The sequence below is a fragment of the Mesoplodon bidens genome (assembly GCF_964165515.1).
Source record: "Mesoplodon bidens genome assembly, chromosome: 2".
Taxonomy (NCBI): Eukaryota; Metazoa; Chordata; class Mammalia; order Artiodactyla; family Ziphiidae; genus Mesoplodon; species Mesoplodon bidens.
Genome location: NC_138177.1, coordinates 29817034 through 29829618, shown reverse-complemented (window position 1 = coordinate 29829618; position 12585 = coordinate 29817034). Strand labels below are relative to the sequence as shown.

At 36.2% G+C, this 12585-nt stretch overlaps 1 protein-coding gene across 12 annotated transcripts in view; it reads right to left on the bottom strand.

The window, feature by feature from the left end:
* The window catches only part of PRRC2C (proline rich coiled-coil 2C), a 95780-nt gene that overhangs the window by 41890 nt on the left and 41305 nt on the right, over positions 1 to 12585 (bottom strand). For all 12 annotated transcript variants that reach the window (XM_081224022.1, XM_081224025.1, XM_081224018.1 and 9 more), the window contains exons 12-15: positions 9075 to 9708; positions 2861 to 3030; positions 2156 to 2405; positions 929 to 1139 (exon numbers count right to left, since the gene is read on the bottom strand). In XM_081224022.1, the coding sequence (XP_081080148.1) occupies positions 929 to 1139; positions 2156 to 2405; positions 2861 to 3030; positions 9075 to 9708 (1265 nt within the window). The remainder of the gene's footprint in view (positions 1 to 928; positions 1140 to 2155; positions 2406 to 2860; positions 3031 to 9074; positions 9709 to 12585) is intronic.

The following is a 12585-nucleotide window of genomic DNA, read 5'->3' as shown; positions in this document are numbered from 1 at the left end:
ATACTATGTCATGAATGAGGACATTACACTAAGTGAAATAAACCAGTCACAGAAGGACAAATGTTGCATGATCCCGCTTATATATACTATATAATATAATCAAACTCATCCACACAGAAGGTGATTGCCAGGGACTAGGAGGAAGGCGGAAATGAGTATGATTAAATGGGTAAAAAATTTCAGTTGTGCAAGATTAAAAAGTTCTAGAGATCTGTTGTACAACATTATGCTTATACTACACACTTAAAATTTTGAAAGGAAGGTAGATATGCTATGTTTCTACCCCCACAATTAAAAACAAATGAAGCTCATTCCTCAAGAGGAAGTTTAGACCATGCTGACGTGAATTTTTAATACCGAAACTAGTAATTTCCACTTATAACGAGAGTACACTAGAGTAGGTCCATCTTTCCCACTGAATCAGAATTTTAAAACACCATAACATACACTCCTTAAAAGGGCAGAAGTTCTAACTTCATGGTTATAAAGTGTTAGAGATCACCAATTGTCTGATACTTCAAAGTAACTCTGTAAATTAGTGTTTGTCCTTAACTCAGCCTTAGAAAACTTCCATAAGATATCGATAATTAAATGTCTACCATATTTCTCGTTAGTGGAAGAACTACATCCACACTTTAGCCACATTACATGTCAAGTACCTAATCAACAGCAGAATCTTGCCAATTTTGACATCTACCACTAAATTTCAGCATTTAACTAAGTGTACAGAACTACGTTTCAAAATGCCCTAATCAATACAGAAATGCCAGAAAAAGGAAAATACATCCTAGAATGAAATAAGGCATACTAAAATGGGAGAAAATCACATCGGTGGCTCAGTCCTAAATCAGAAAGATCTTCAGAGAGACTACACAGTTTTCATTTCCCCACAATATTCCATTGGTCTACTAATAATTTTAATAATTACCTTATATCCTCAGGTTCTTCTGTTGCCTTGGGAGTGGTGGCCTGCTGAGGCTCAGTATGAGGATAGGGATCTGACCCCCACATCATACGAGGCTCAGAGAGGGAAATTGCATGATCTCTTGCAGAGCGAGCTATATGCTCAAATGACTCAGAGCTGCTCGGTGACCCTTCCATCTGGTCTCTTCTCATTAATGGCTTAGGAGGAATCATTCCTATACAAAAGATCAGAAAAAGATTGGGGGATGGGGGTAGGAGAACAAAGGAAACAAAATCATCATAGACGTAAAATCTACATACTTAATTACTATTTGGACATTCTATATTTAAACCAAAGAAATACTTTTGGCAAGTAAAACTGATTAATTCAAAAAAATAATCTGAAAATTATATTGAGTTTTTCTGTGAATGAGATTTTTATCGTTGCTGTTAAATAGATTTAAAAATTGAGGAAGCAAAGCAAGCAAAACCATAAGAACAGCCTATTTTACTTTAAAGGAAAGAAAAGATAATGCCTATAAAAATCAGATAACAAGCACCGTGACTCTACGTATGTTAAACATTATGAGAATTACACCAAGTGATAAATTTTCAGAAAAACATTTTCTATAGAAAATCCCATTAATCTAGTTTAGTTGATCAATATGCTATAAATTATGCCTCTTAAATTTAAAATTTTCAGTGTAAATTTTAAAATAAAGATGTGATTCTTGATCATATTTTTGTCACCTTTAAATTTTCCTCTGCACTGTCTTGGTACTGGATTATCTGGATTTATTCTGATAAAGACTGCTATTTTATTTGTTTTTAGCTAACCTATTAGGAAATCCAAGTGTTAGGCTGGCAAATGATAGAGAAAGTTGAAAAGCTGTAATATACAATATATGGACAAAATTCAAATGCTCAAACACCTGATGGAATAAAAACAATGTAGCGAATAACAGATATTAAAACTAAGATAGTAATTTTCCATCTGAAAATTTTAAAATAGTATTTGCAAGAGAGAAAACATATTTTCTCTTTGGTCTTACCACACTGTTGGTACAGTACCTGGCATTTAACTACTCTGTGCTGAGAGAAGACACACAATTTTATGATTAAAAAGTCCTATTTAAGTTCTTACTAGATTATAACTCTCAAAGGAATTAAGACTAAAAACGTGGGGAAAATGAAAAACTCTGAACTTGCAAAACTGCAAGTGAGCCATGAGACAATGCCAACTTAAACTTACCAGGATGAATGGGTGGAATATCCATAGCAGGTCGACCTGATATCATTCGCGGATCCATGTATGACTGCATCATGAGCCACCTTGGATCAAAACCCATAGAAGCCAAATGCTGAGGGTGAGGCTGCATGGCCTGGTAAAGAGGTCTGTGTGGTGGTGGAGGGACAGCACCACTGGATGGCTGTGAAGGAACCGTTTGTGGAAGTACACCTTGCTGCTGCTGCTGCTGCCACTGCTGCTGTTTCATCTGTTCCTAAAAAAAGCAGGACCCCGCATCTGAGACTTTAGTTCCATGTGATAAATTAATATAATCAATCAGAAAACAGGCTTTTTTGAAACCTTGAGGGAAAAGAATTCCAAACACATTTGACAGTGAGAGGTGGCAAGATAAAAGAACAAAGAATAAGTTATGACATTTTGCCTTACACTTGACTTAAGCAACGAATCACTCATTAATTATACTAGAGAAACCACTTCCTAGAAAGGAAGATGGTTTCTATAAATGAGGTAGACAGAAAAAAGGAACGACACAGAAGTTTCACAGTAAAGCCCTTATCAACAAACTTTTACTAATTTAAAAGGAGGAAATTTTTCAGGGAAAATTTGTATGCTTTGTGTATTTTGAGTTTTATGTCAAATTATTTCTTATATTACTGAACAATAAACCTTTTAAATCACACATACAAGATAAAATGTTTTTATTGTTACCTGCTGCCGCTGGAATCGTGGTGGTAAAGACTTCTGAAACTGTTTAAAATAGCCAGATAATATAGCAGGCCGAGGCTGAGACCCTGATTCTGGTTCTGTTTCATGTGCTGCTTGTGTGGTCTCTCTTTCACTGCGATTGCTATCTCGTCTACTGAAAACTGGGTCATCTTCTGCCCAAAGGAAAGGTGAAAGATAATTTATACTCATCAACGACACTTGACAAATACATGTTGTTTGTACTGGAGTGAAGTAATTAGATTGATATATTTAAAAAGTTAACAAGGAAGAAAGCATCCTTATTCTAAAACACTTTTGTATTTTAATATTGGTAACCATCAATGAGGTAACATTAGATTAACAAAACCCTAGACTTTCTCAAAGCTGGATTAAGACAGAAATCACATGCCCAAATGCTTTACCATACAAATGTCTGTATTTGATATTTTGTGATAATAAACCATTTCAAATACTACCTATTTTGCACTGATTCACTAAATATTAACACTACTGTCAACATTTACTTGGGGTTCTCTAGGACTTAGGTGAAAACACAAATGGCCTATAAATACTTAAAATAGAACACATTGGTTTACTTAAAAATTTTTTTGATCAGGGGATGTTATCTATAAAGAAAACTCATGAATCTAAGTCTGATGACAACAGAGTGATCACCAGCTATCTTCAAATATATAAATCATTATTCTGTGATATATTTGAAGATAGATGGTGATCACTCTGTTGTCATCAGAGTTTAAAATCATTATTTTATGTAAACGGTATCAATTATGATACACGAGGAGAACCATACACATCCCCCCACACAAAAAAGTTCTCATCCCAAAGAAAACCAGAGCCTTATACGTTCTAGAGAATGCCATTTGTCACAACTACAAAGTCATGCATATTATAAATTCTTTTCTCAGAGAATTAGGGGTGGATTTTAATGGGAAGCTAATGTAATGCCAATGGTAAAACGATGCAGTAAAGAATCACAAATCACATTTTGTCTGTATTACATTCAATATTAAAAATGTTAAAAAAATAAAATATTAGAGAAAAGAGAGCCAAGTAGGTGCAACATTTAAAAACGAAATGCGTACATCTCATGATAAACCCAGCTAAAATTAAACTGCTATCAGAGAACATATAAAATGTGAATGAAAATAAGTGTCACTAAATAACGATTATTAAAAACAAAACCATAATTAATTATGTATATATAGTGGCTGCTGATGGTTAAATTAATTAATCAGGGTCATTACATGTATTCACTGGCAGAACTAGGACTAAAATGAATTTCCTTATTTCTAATCCATGGTCCTTTCTCATTAACTGTGAATGAGATTCCCTAAGAATTGATCAATTTTAAAATAGACAAATGTTTTTCTGTGGTGAGAAATTTTACTTTACCTTTTTTGAGTGTTTTGAGCAAAGTGCTTAAGATATATAATAAAAGCCCATTATCAATATCAACTTATCTCTAGATGGCTTAATATAAAAATTTGTGAAATCTGGTAACTAAACAAATAATCCATATGGGCTGTATCTTATTTTTTTAAAAAAGTGAGATAAAACCCTCTTACTCTTTTTATAGTTACATTAAGGACCAAGTTTGAAGGTAACCCAGAACATAGATAAAAACTTAAAGCAAAACTTTAAACAGCTTTATAACTTCAAGCAGCAGGGTCTTATAGAAAGAGCATGGGTTTTGAGGTAAAAAAAAATTTCAGTATTTCCGTAGCAGAAAATACACTGAAATAAAACTATTTCTATTTTAAATCACTGTGAACTCAAGCTATTCATTAAGACTGAATTTTACAGCAAGTTTGGAGCAAAGTTTTATTAATTAGAGTTTATAAACCAAGTTGGGAAAGAACAAAAAAGCTGATTATAGCTAGCAAAGGCTTTGGATTTTTTTTGGCAGCACTGTGCGGCTTGCAGGATCTCAGTTCCCCAATTGGGTTGAATCCACACCCCCTGAGGTAGAAGCGCGGAGTCTTAACCACTAGACTGCCAGGGAAGTCCAGCAAAGGCTTTTTTCAAAAAGCATAATTACTGTCTGGGAAGCATATAAATGACCTACGGAAGCTTTTCTATTCACACTGGTAGAAAAACAAATATGAAATTATGAACTGAGTACAGTCATTTAATTATGACAATCCAAAATTCCCATTAACCTCTATTCAACTTAAGTTTTAGAGGTATTAACACATGTGAACAAATGAAATTTTATTTAGTAGTTAAATGTCTTGGAATCAGAAAGAGTAGGAGAAGAATCAGCATCTCTTTCAACTATGAAGCTAATACAATTTTGCAGACAAAATAGAACTAAAGGTCATCTAACTATACGGTATCTACAATAAACTCACTTTAGATCCAAATATATACATAAACTGAAAATGAAAAGATGGACAAAGATATCCCATGGAAATAGTAATCAAAAGAGAGCAGGGTGGCTACACTAACATGAGACAAAATTGACTTTAAATCAAAGAAGTTTTACAAGAGATAAAGAAAGTCATTAAATACTGATAGAAGGTTCAATACTGCAAGATACAACAATTATAAAACACTTACACACCTAGTAACAGACCATCAAAATGTATGAAGCAAAATACTGACAGAATTAAGGGGATAAATAGTTGCACATTAATAGTTAGAGGCTTTGGTCTTCCCTGGTGGTTTAGTGGTTAAGAATCCACCTGCCAGTGCAGGGGACACAGCTTTGAGCCCTGGTCCAGGAAGATCCCACATGCTGCAGAGCAACTAAGCCCATGTGCCACAACTACTGAGCCTGCGCTCTAGAGCCTGCGAGCCACAACTACTGAGCCCACGTGCCTAGAGCCTGTGCTCCACAACAAGAGAAGCCATCACAGTGAGAAGCCTGCGCACCGCAACGAAGAGTACCCACAAGCTTGCTGCAACTAGAGAAAGCCCGTGCGCAACGAAGACCCAACACGACCAAAAATAAACAAACGAATTTATATATATATAAATATAGAGGCTTCAACATTCCAATCCCAATAATGGCTAAAATAGCCACAGAGAAGATAAATAAGGAAAAAGAGGACTTAATAAACCAACTAGATCCAACAGACATACAGAACACTCTACCCAAAAACAGCATACACATTTTTCTCGAGGGACATTTCCAGGACAGATCACGTTAAGCCACAAATCGACTCTCAAGAGTTAAAAAGACAGACATCATATAAAATATTTTCTCTAACCACAATGGAATGAAGTTAGAAATCACCAGAAGTAAACCTGAAAAATTCACAAATCTGTGGAAATTAAGCAATACACTCTTTAACAGCCAAAAGATCAAAAAAGAAAAGTGAAAGGGAAATTGGAAAATACCTATGAGATGAATGAAAACAAAAGCACAACATACCAAAACGTCTGGGATGCAGCAAAAGCAAAGCAAAGAGGGAAATTTATAGCTATAAATGCTTACATTAAAAAACAGGAAAGCTCTCAAATCAGTAACCTAGAGTTACGACTTAAGGAATGAGAATAAGAAGAACAAACTAAACCCAAGGTTACTAGAAGGAAATAAAAATCACAGCAGAGATCAAGAAAATAGGAGAATAGAAAAATAGAGAAAAATCAATGAAAACAAAAGTTGGTTCTTTGACAAGATCAACAAAATTGACAAATCTTTTTGTGGGGGGGTGAACTAAGGAAAAAAGAAGACTCAAATTACTAAAATTAGAAGTGAACATGGGGACAATACTACCAATTCTATAGAAAGAAAAAGGATTATGAGAGAATTATGGACAACTGTACACCAACAAACTGGATACCCTAGATGAAATGTACAAATTCCTAAAAACAAAAAATCTACCAAGACTAAGTCACAAAGAAATAGAAAACGTGAATAGAGTTTTAACTAGTAAGGAGACTGACTTGGTAATCAAAAATCTCACGACAAAGAAAAGCCCTGGACCTGATGGCTTCACTGGCGAATTCCACCAAACATTTAAACAACTAACATCAATTATTCTCAAACTTCTCCAAAAATTGAAGAGGAGGGAACACTTCCTAACTCATTTACAAAGCCAGCATCACCTTGATACCAAAGCCAAACAAGAACACTACAAGAAAACTACAGACAAATATCTCTTATGAACACTGATGGAAAAATTCTCAACACAATACTAGAAAACAGAATTTAGCAGTATACTGAAAGTGTTATACACCGTTTACCAAGTGGGATATATTCCTGGGATGCAAGGATCGTTTAACATACAAAAATCCATCAATACATTACACACTGACAGAATGAAGGGAAAATAACACATGATCATCACAATTAATACAGAAAAGGATATGACAAAATTCAACATTTTATGAAAAAAATACTCAAACTAGGAACAGAAGGAAACTACCTCAACATAATAAAATCCACTTATGAGAAACCCACAGCTAATACCACACTCAATGTTGACAGACAAAGCTTTTTTTGTAGGATCAGGAACAAGACAAGGGTGCCTCCTTTTGCCACTTTTATTCAACTTAGTACTGGATAATTTTGAGGGATTCAACACTGCAGTGGAGGAAGTAACTGCAGATGTGGTGGAAACAACAAGAGAACTAGAATTAGAAGTGGAGCCTGAGATATGACCGAATTGCTGCAATATTACAATAAAACTTGAATGGATAAGGAGCTGCTTCCAATAGATGAGCAAAGAAACTGGTTTCTTGAGATGGAATCTACTCCTAGTGAAGATGCTGTGAAGCCTGTTGAAATGACAACCAAGGATTTAGAACATTATTACATAAACTTAGTTTGGGAAGCATTGGCAGGGTTTGAGAGGATTGACTCCAATTTTGAAAGATCTACTGTGGATAAATGCTATCAAACAGCACTGATGTTACAAAGAAATCATTTGTGAAAGGAGGGGTGAATCGATGTGGCAAACTTCACTGCTGTCTTATTTTAAGACATTGCCACAGCACCCCCACCTTCAGCAGCCACCACCCTGATCAGTCAGCAGCCATCAACACTGAGGCAAGACCCTCCCTCACCCCCACAGCAAAAAGATCATGGCTCACTGAAGGCTCATTGATGGTTAGCATTTTTAGCATTGAAGTATTTTTAAGTTAAGGTATGTACATACAGCATATATGTATTTTTAGACAGAATGCTACTGCACACTTAATAGTCTACAGAATAGTGTAAACATAACTTTTATATGCACTGGGAAACCAAAAAATTCATGTGACTTGCTTTATTGCCATATCTGCTTTATTGCAGTGGTCTGGTACCCAACCTGCAACATCTCTGAGGTATGCTTGTGCTCAAAATAAATGAAAGCAGGGTCTCAAAGAGATATATGTACACTCACAGTCACATCAGTGTTATTTAAAATAGGTAAAACATGGAATCAACCCAAGTGTCCATCAACAGATTGGGTAAGCAAAATGTGGTGTGTGTGTGTACTTACATGATGATTAGTAGCCTTAAAAAGGAAGGAAATTCTGTAATATGCTATAATGGACGAAACTTAAGGACATTATGCTAAGCGAAAAAAGCCAGTTACAAAAAGACAAATAGTGTATGATTCCACTTACATGAGGTACTGAGAATAGTCAAACTCACACAGAAAGAAAGCAGAATCACCATCCATGGAGGGGCTGGGGAGAGTTACTGTTTAATGGATACAGAATTTCAATTTAAGAAGATGAAAAGAGGGGCTTCCCTGGTGGTGCAGTGGTTGAGAGTCCACCTGCCAATGCAGGGGACACGGGTTTGTGCCCCGGTCCGGGAGGATCCCACATGCCGTGGAGCAGCTAGGCCCATGAGCCATGGCCGCTGAGCCTGCGCGTTCGGAGCCTGTGCTCCGCAACGGGAGAGGCCACAACAGTGAGAGGCCCGCGTACCGCAAAAAAAAAAAAAAAAAAAAAAAAGATGAAAAGAGTTCTGGAGATGGATGGTAGTGATGGTTCATTATGAATATTTTTAATACCACTGAACTGTACACCTAAAAATGGTTAAGATACTAAACTTTATGTTACATGTATTTTATCATAATAAAAAAAATTACAGAAAAAAACATTTTAAAGTATCCAATAAAATTCAACCTTATCCAAAAAAAACTAATCACTTTTATTTGGATTACAGATTTTAAAAATACAAAAACATCCAATATCCACATGTAATATGAAGTCTTTTGTAAAGCTTATATAAAGACAAACAAGACTATCATACCTTTGTTACAGCTGTTTTCACTTTCTGGTTTTTCTACCATAGGCTCTAAAGTAGGTTCTTTGTGTTCAATTTTTTCCTCCACTTTCTCCCTTTCTTTCTTCTCCAACTCACATTCCTTTTCCTGTTCTTTCACCTTCTGCAGTTCTTTTTCCTTTTCTTGCTGCCGTTCTAGTTCTTTCTCTTTTTCTTGCTTTCTTTCTTTCTCCATTTCTCTCTGTTTTTCCTGTTCTCGCTCCAGTTCTTTTTCCTTCTCCTGTTGCCTTTCCCTTTCTTTTTCCCGCTCCTTCTCTCGCTCCCATTCTTGTTCTTTTTCAAGTTCTTTCTCACGTTCTCGTTCCTTTTCTCGTTCTTTTTCTCGCTCCCTTTCTCTAATTTCCTCTGGAGAGGGTTGTTTGTCCACTATGCCAAGCTTTTCGTCTAATCGTTTAAGCTTCTCTGCACATGCTGCTTTCCTTTGCTCTTCCATTCTTCGCTCTTCCTCTTCACGCCGTTTACGAGCACGTTCCACTGCTGCAGAAAGTTCTGACTGTTGTCTTCTTCTTTGCTTCCATATTTCATCTTCATCTGGGACCTGTTGCTTAGGGGGGAAAGGGCCTGGTCTTCCAGGTACTGCCTGTCGGTCTGGAGGAGGATGCTGAAACATTAAGATAAATTATCAGATGAGTATGACAACAAAGGATATATCATAGACACGGAGCAGGAGCAAAATTCTCCAGTGTGTCAGAAATTTTCCTGAAAAACATACACGTTAAAATGCAAATAAGTAACAATGTGGGGAAAATAGTAAATCCAGTTAATTTTTGAGAATAATTAATCCAGCCATCTAATAAATATTTACTGAGCGTGTGTACCTATTTACTGTGCCAGACATTATTGCTCACTCAGTATTTGCTGAATAAAATTAGAAGTTGTCACAACATGAATTTCAAATTTAAATTTAGAGACAAAGGAAACTTAGAATGTGAGTGCTTTAGCAGGAACTTCCAGAGATGGAATGCCTAAAGAGGGAGAAAAGAAGTCCATAAAGATGCAACATGGCACCACATGAGCCCTGAGAAGATTGAGATACAGTTACAAGGAAAGAGCACACAGTCAAAGATGCTAAGTGAAGGACATAGAGACATTGCTGCTGCTGACATGCCAAAGGAGAGGAAATTCCTATAAAGCAGCTTGGGTAGAGAGAATTCTATCTTTAAACTGAAAGATCCAGAAAGGCGTATCTAGATCCCATGGTGGAGAATGGGAGGATGACCTGAGAGGCTGAGTTTTAACGATTTAATTTTCAACTAACGTGTTCTAAAACAATTACTACAAAGCCTAAAAATGCCAGCAACTTTGCAAAGACAAGCAGGATGAAAAAAGCACATGAAGAGCTGCAATATCAAGGAAGTAAAAAATTTGTTTTAAAAATATTGATTTTGGGGACTTCTGTGGTGGCGCAGCAGCTAAGAATATGCCTGCCAATGCAGGGGACATGGGTTTGAGCCCTGGTCTGGGAATATCCCACATGCCGTGGAGCAACTAAGCCCATGCGCCACAGCTACTGAGCTTGCGCTCTAGAGCCCACACGCCGCAACTATGAGCCCACACACCGCAACTACTGAAGTGCACGTGCTCTAGGTTGCCTGCGTGCCACAACTACTGAGTCCATGTGCTGTAAGCCTGCGAACCTAGAGCCCGTTCTCCGCAACAAGAGAAGCCACCACAATGAGAAGCCCATGCTCAGCAACGCAGCCAAAAAAAAAAAAAAGATTTTTAATAGTATTAGGGTGAAGAAACCTTAAAAGCCATATAATTAGTCAGAATCCGTACAAAAGAGAAAATAATGATATGGTGAAAACACTGAACTGAATACTAAAAGCAAAAAACCCAAACAAACCATGAATCCAGACTCTACCATTTACTAACAGTGCTGTCTTAGGCAAACTGTTTTAATCTCTCTGGTATTTAGTTACTTCATCTATAGCTTGAAAGACAAACTGCAAAAACAAAGTAATTATATAAACACACCTAATTTACACTGTAAACTCACAGAGTAAGCATTTTTTAAAAAGCAACTTCATTGAAGTATAATTTACATAAAATGTGATATATATATTTTAACTGTATAGTTTGATGAGTTTGGACAAACGATAAACTTAGGTAACTACTGCTCCAATCAACATATAGAGCATTTTCATCAGTCCTCTGCCTGTATCCCTGACCTCAAGCAACCAGCAATCTACTTCTGGCAGTATACAGTAGATCTGCCTTTCCTAAAATTTCACAAAAATGGATACATCAAGTTATATTCTGTTTTGTATCTGGCTTCTTGCGTTCAGGGTAATGGTTCTGAGGTCACTGTGTGTAGCAGGAGTTTACTCCATTCTATTGCTGCATAGCATGGCATCATAGGCATATTGTTTCATCTGTAGACGGACATACGGATTGCTTCTGGTTTTTTTTTAACTAGAAATAAAACAGCTATGGTCATTCATGCCTAAATCTTTGTGTAAATGTATGTTTTCATTCCTCTTAGATGAATACCTAAGAGTGGAACTGCCAAGTCATATAGTAAATATGTGTTTCACTTTATAAGAAACTGCCAAACTGTTTTCCAAAGTGATTACAAGGTTTTACAGCTCCACGAGCAACATATGAGGGTATCACCTGCTCTGCATCCTCCCCAGTATTTGGTGTCATCAGCCTTTTAAATTCTGGATGTGTAACAAAATTTCAATGTGGTTTTACTTTCCATTTTCCTGCTGACTAAAGATACTGAACATCTTTTCATGTGCTTATTGGCCACTTGTATACCTTATTTTATGAAGTGACTGTCCAAATCATTTTGTTGGACTTTTTGTCTTATTATTGACTTGTAAGGGCTTTTAAATACACACCCCCCCCATACAAGTTCTTCGTCAGATGTATTAATATTTTTCCTGTGATATCTTTTCTTTGCCTTAGAGATGTTTTTCAAAGTCCAACTGATCGATTTCTTTTTTCTTTCTAATTCTTGCATTTTTTGTCTTATCTAAGACTTTTTGTTGGCCCAAGTTCATAAAGACTTTCTTCTACATTTTCTGCTAGATGTTTTAGTTTTAGCTTCTATGTGTATAGAAATGCTACAAAGAGCATTCAGTGGTTAAAAGGAAAATGACTGGTGGAGATGATGGTGATGGTGATGGTATGTGCACTGTCATTGTACAGTGATCAGGGAAGGCCTGTGCATTGTTAATACCTGAGCAAAGAACTCGATCATAGCAAGAACCTCAGAAAGAGTCTTTTGGTTAGAGGCAACAGCAAGTAAAATGTCTTGAGGGTAAAATTAAAACAAGAGCAATAAAGCCTGTGTGGCAAGAACAGAGAGAGAGAAAAGTAGATGAAATCAGAAAAGGAGACAGAAACTTTAAAGACCATGAAAAGAACCTGAGCAAGGAATAACTGACCTAGTGTATGTATGTATGTATGTATGTGTGTGTACACATATATAGGTAAAACATATACATGTAATATAAGATATATAAATATA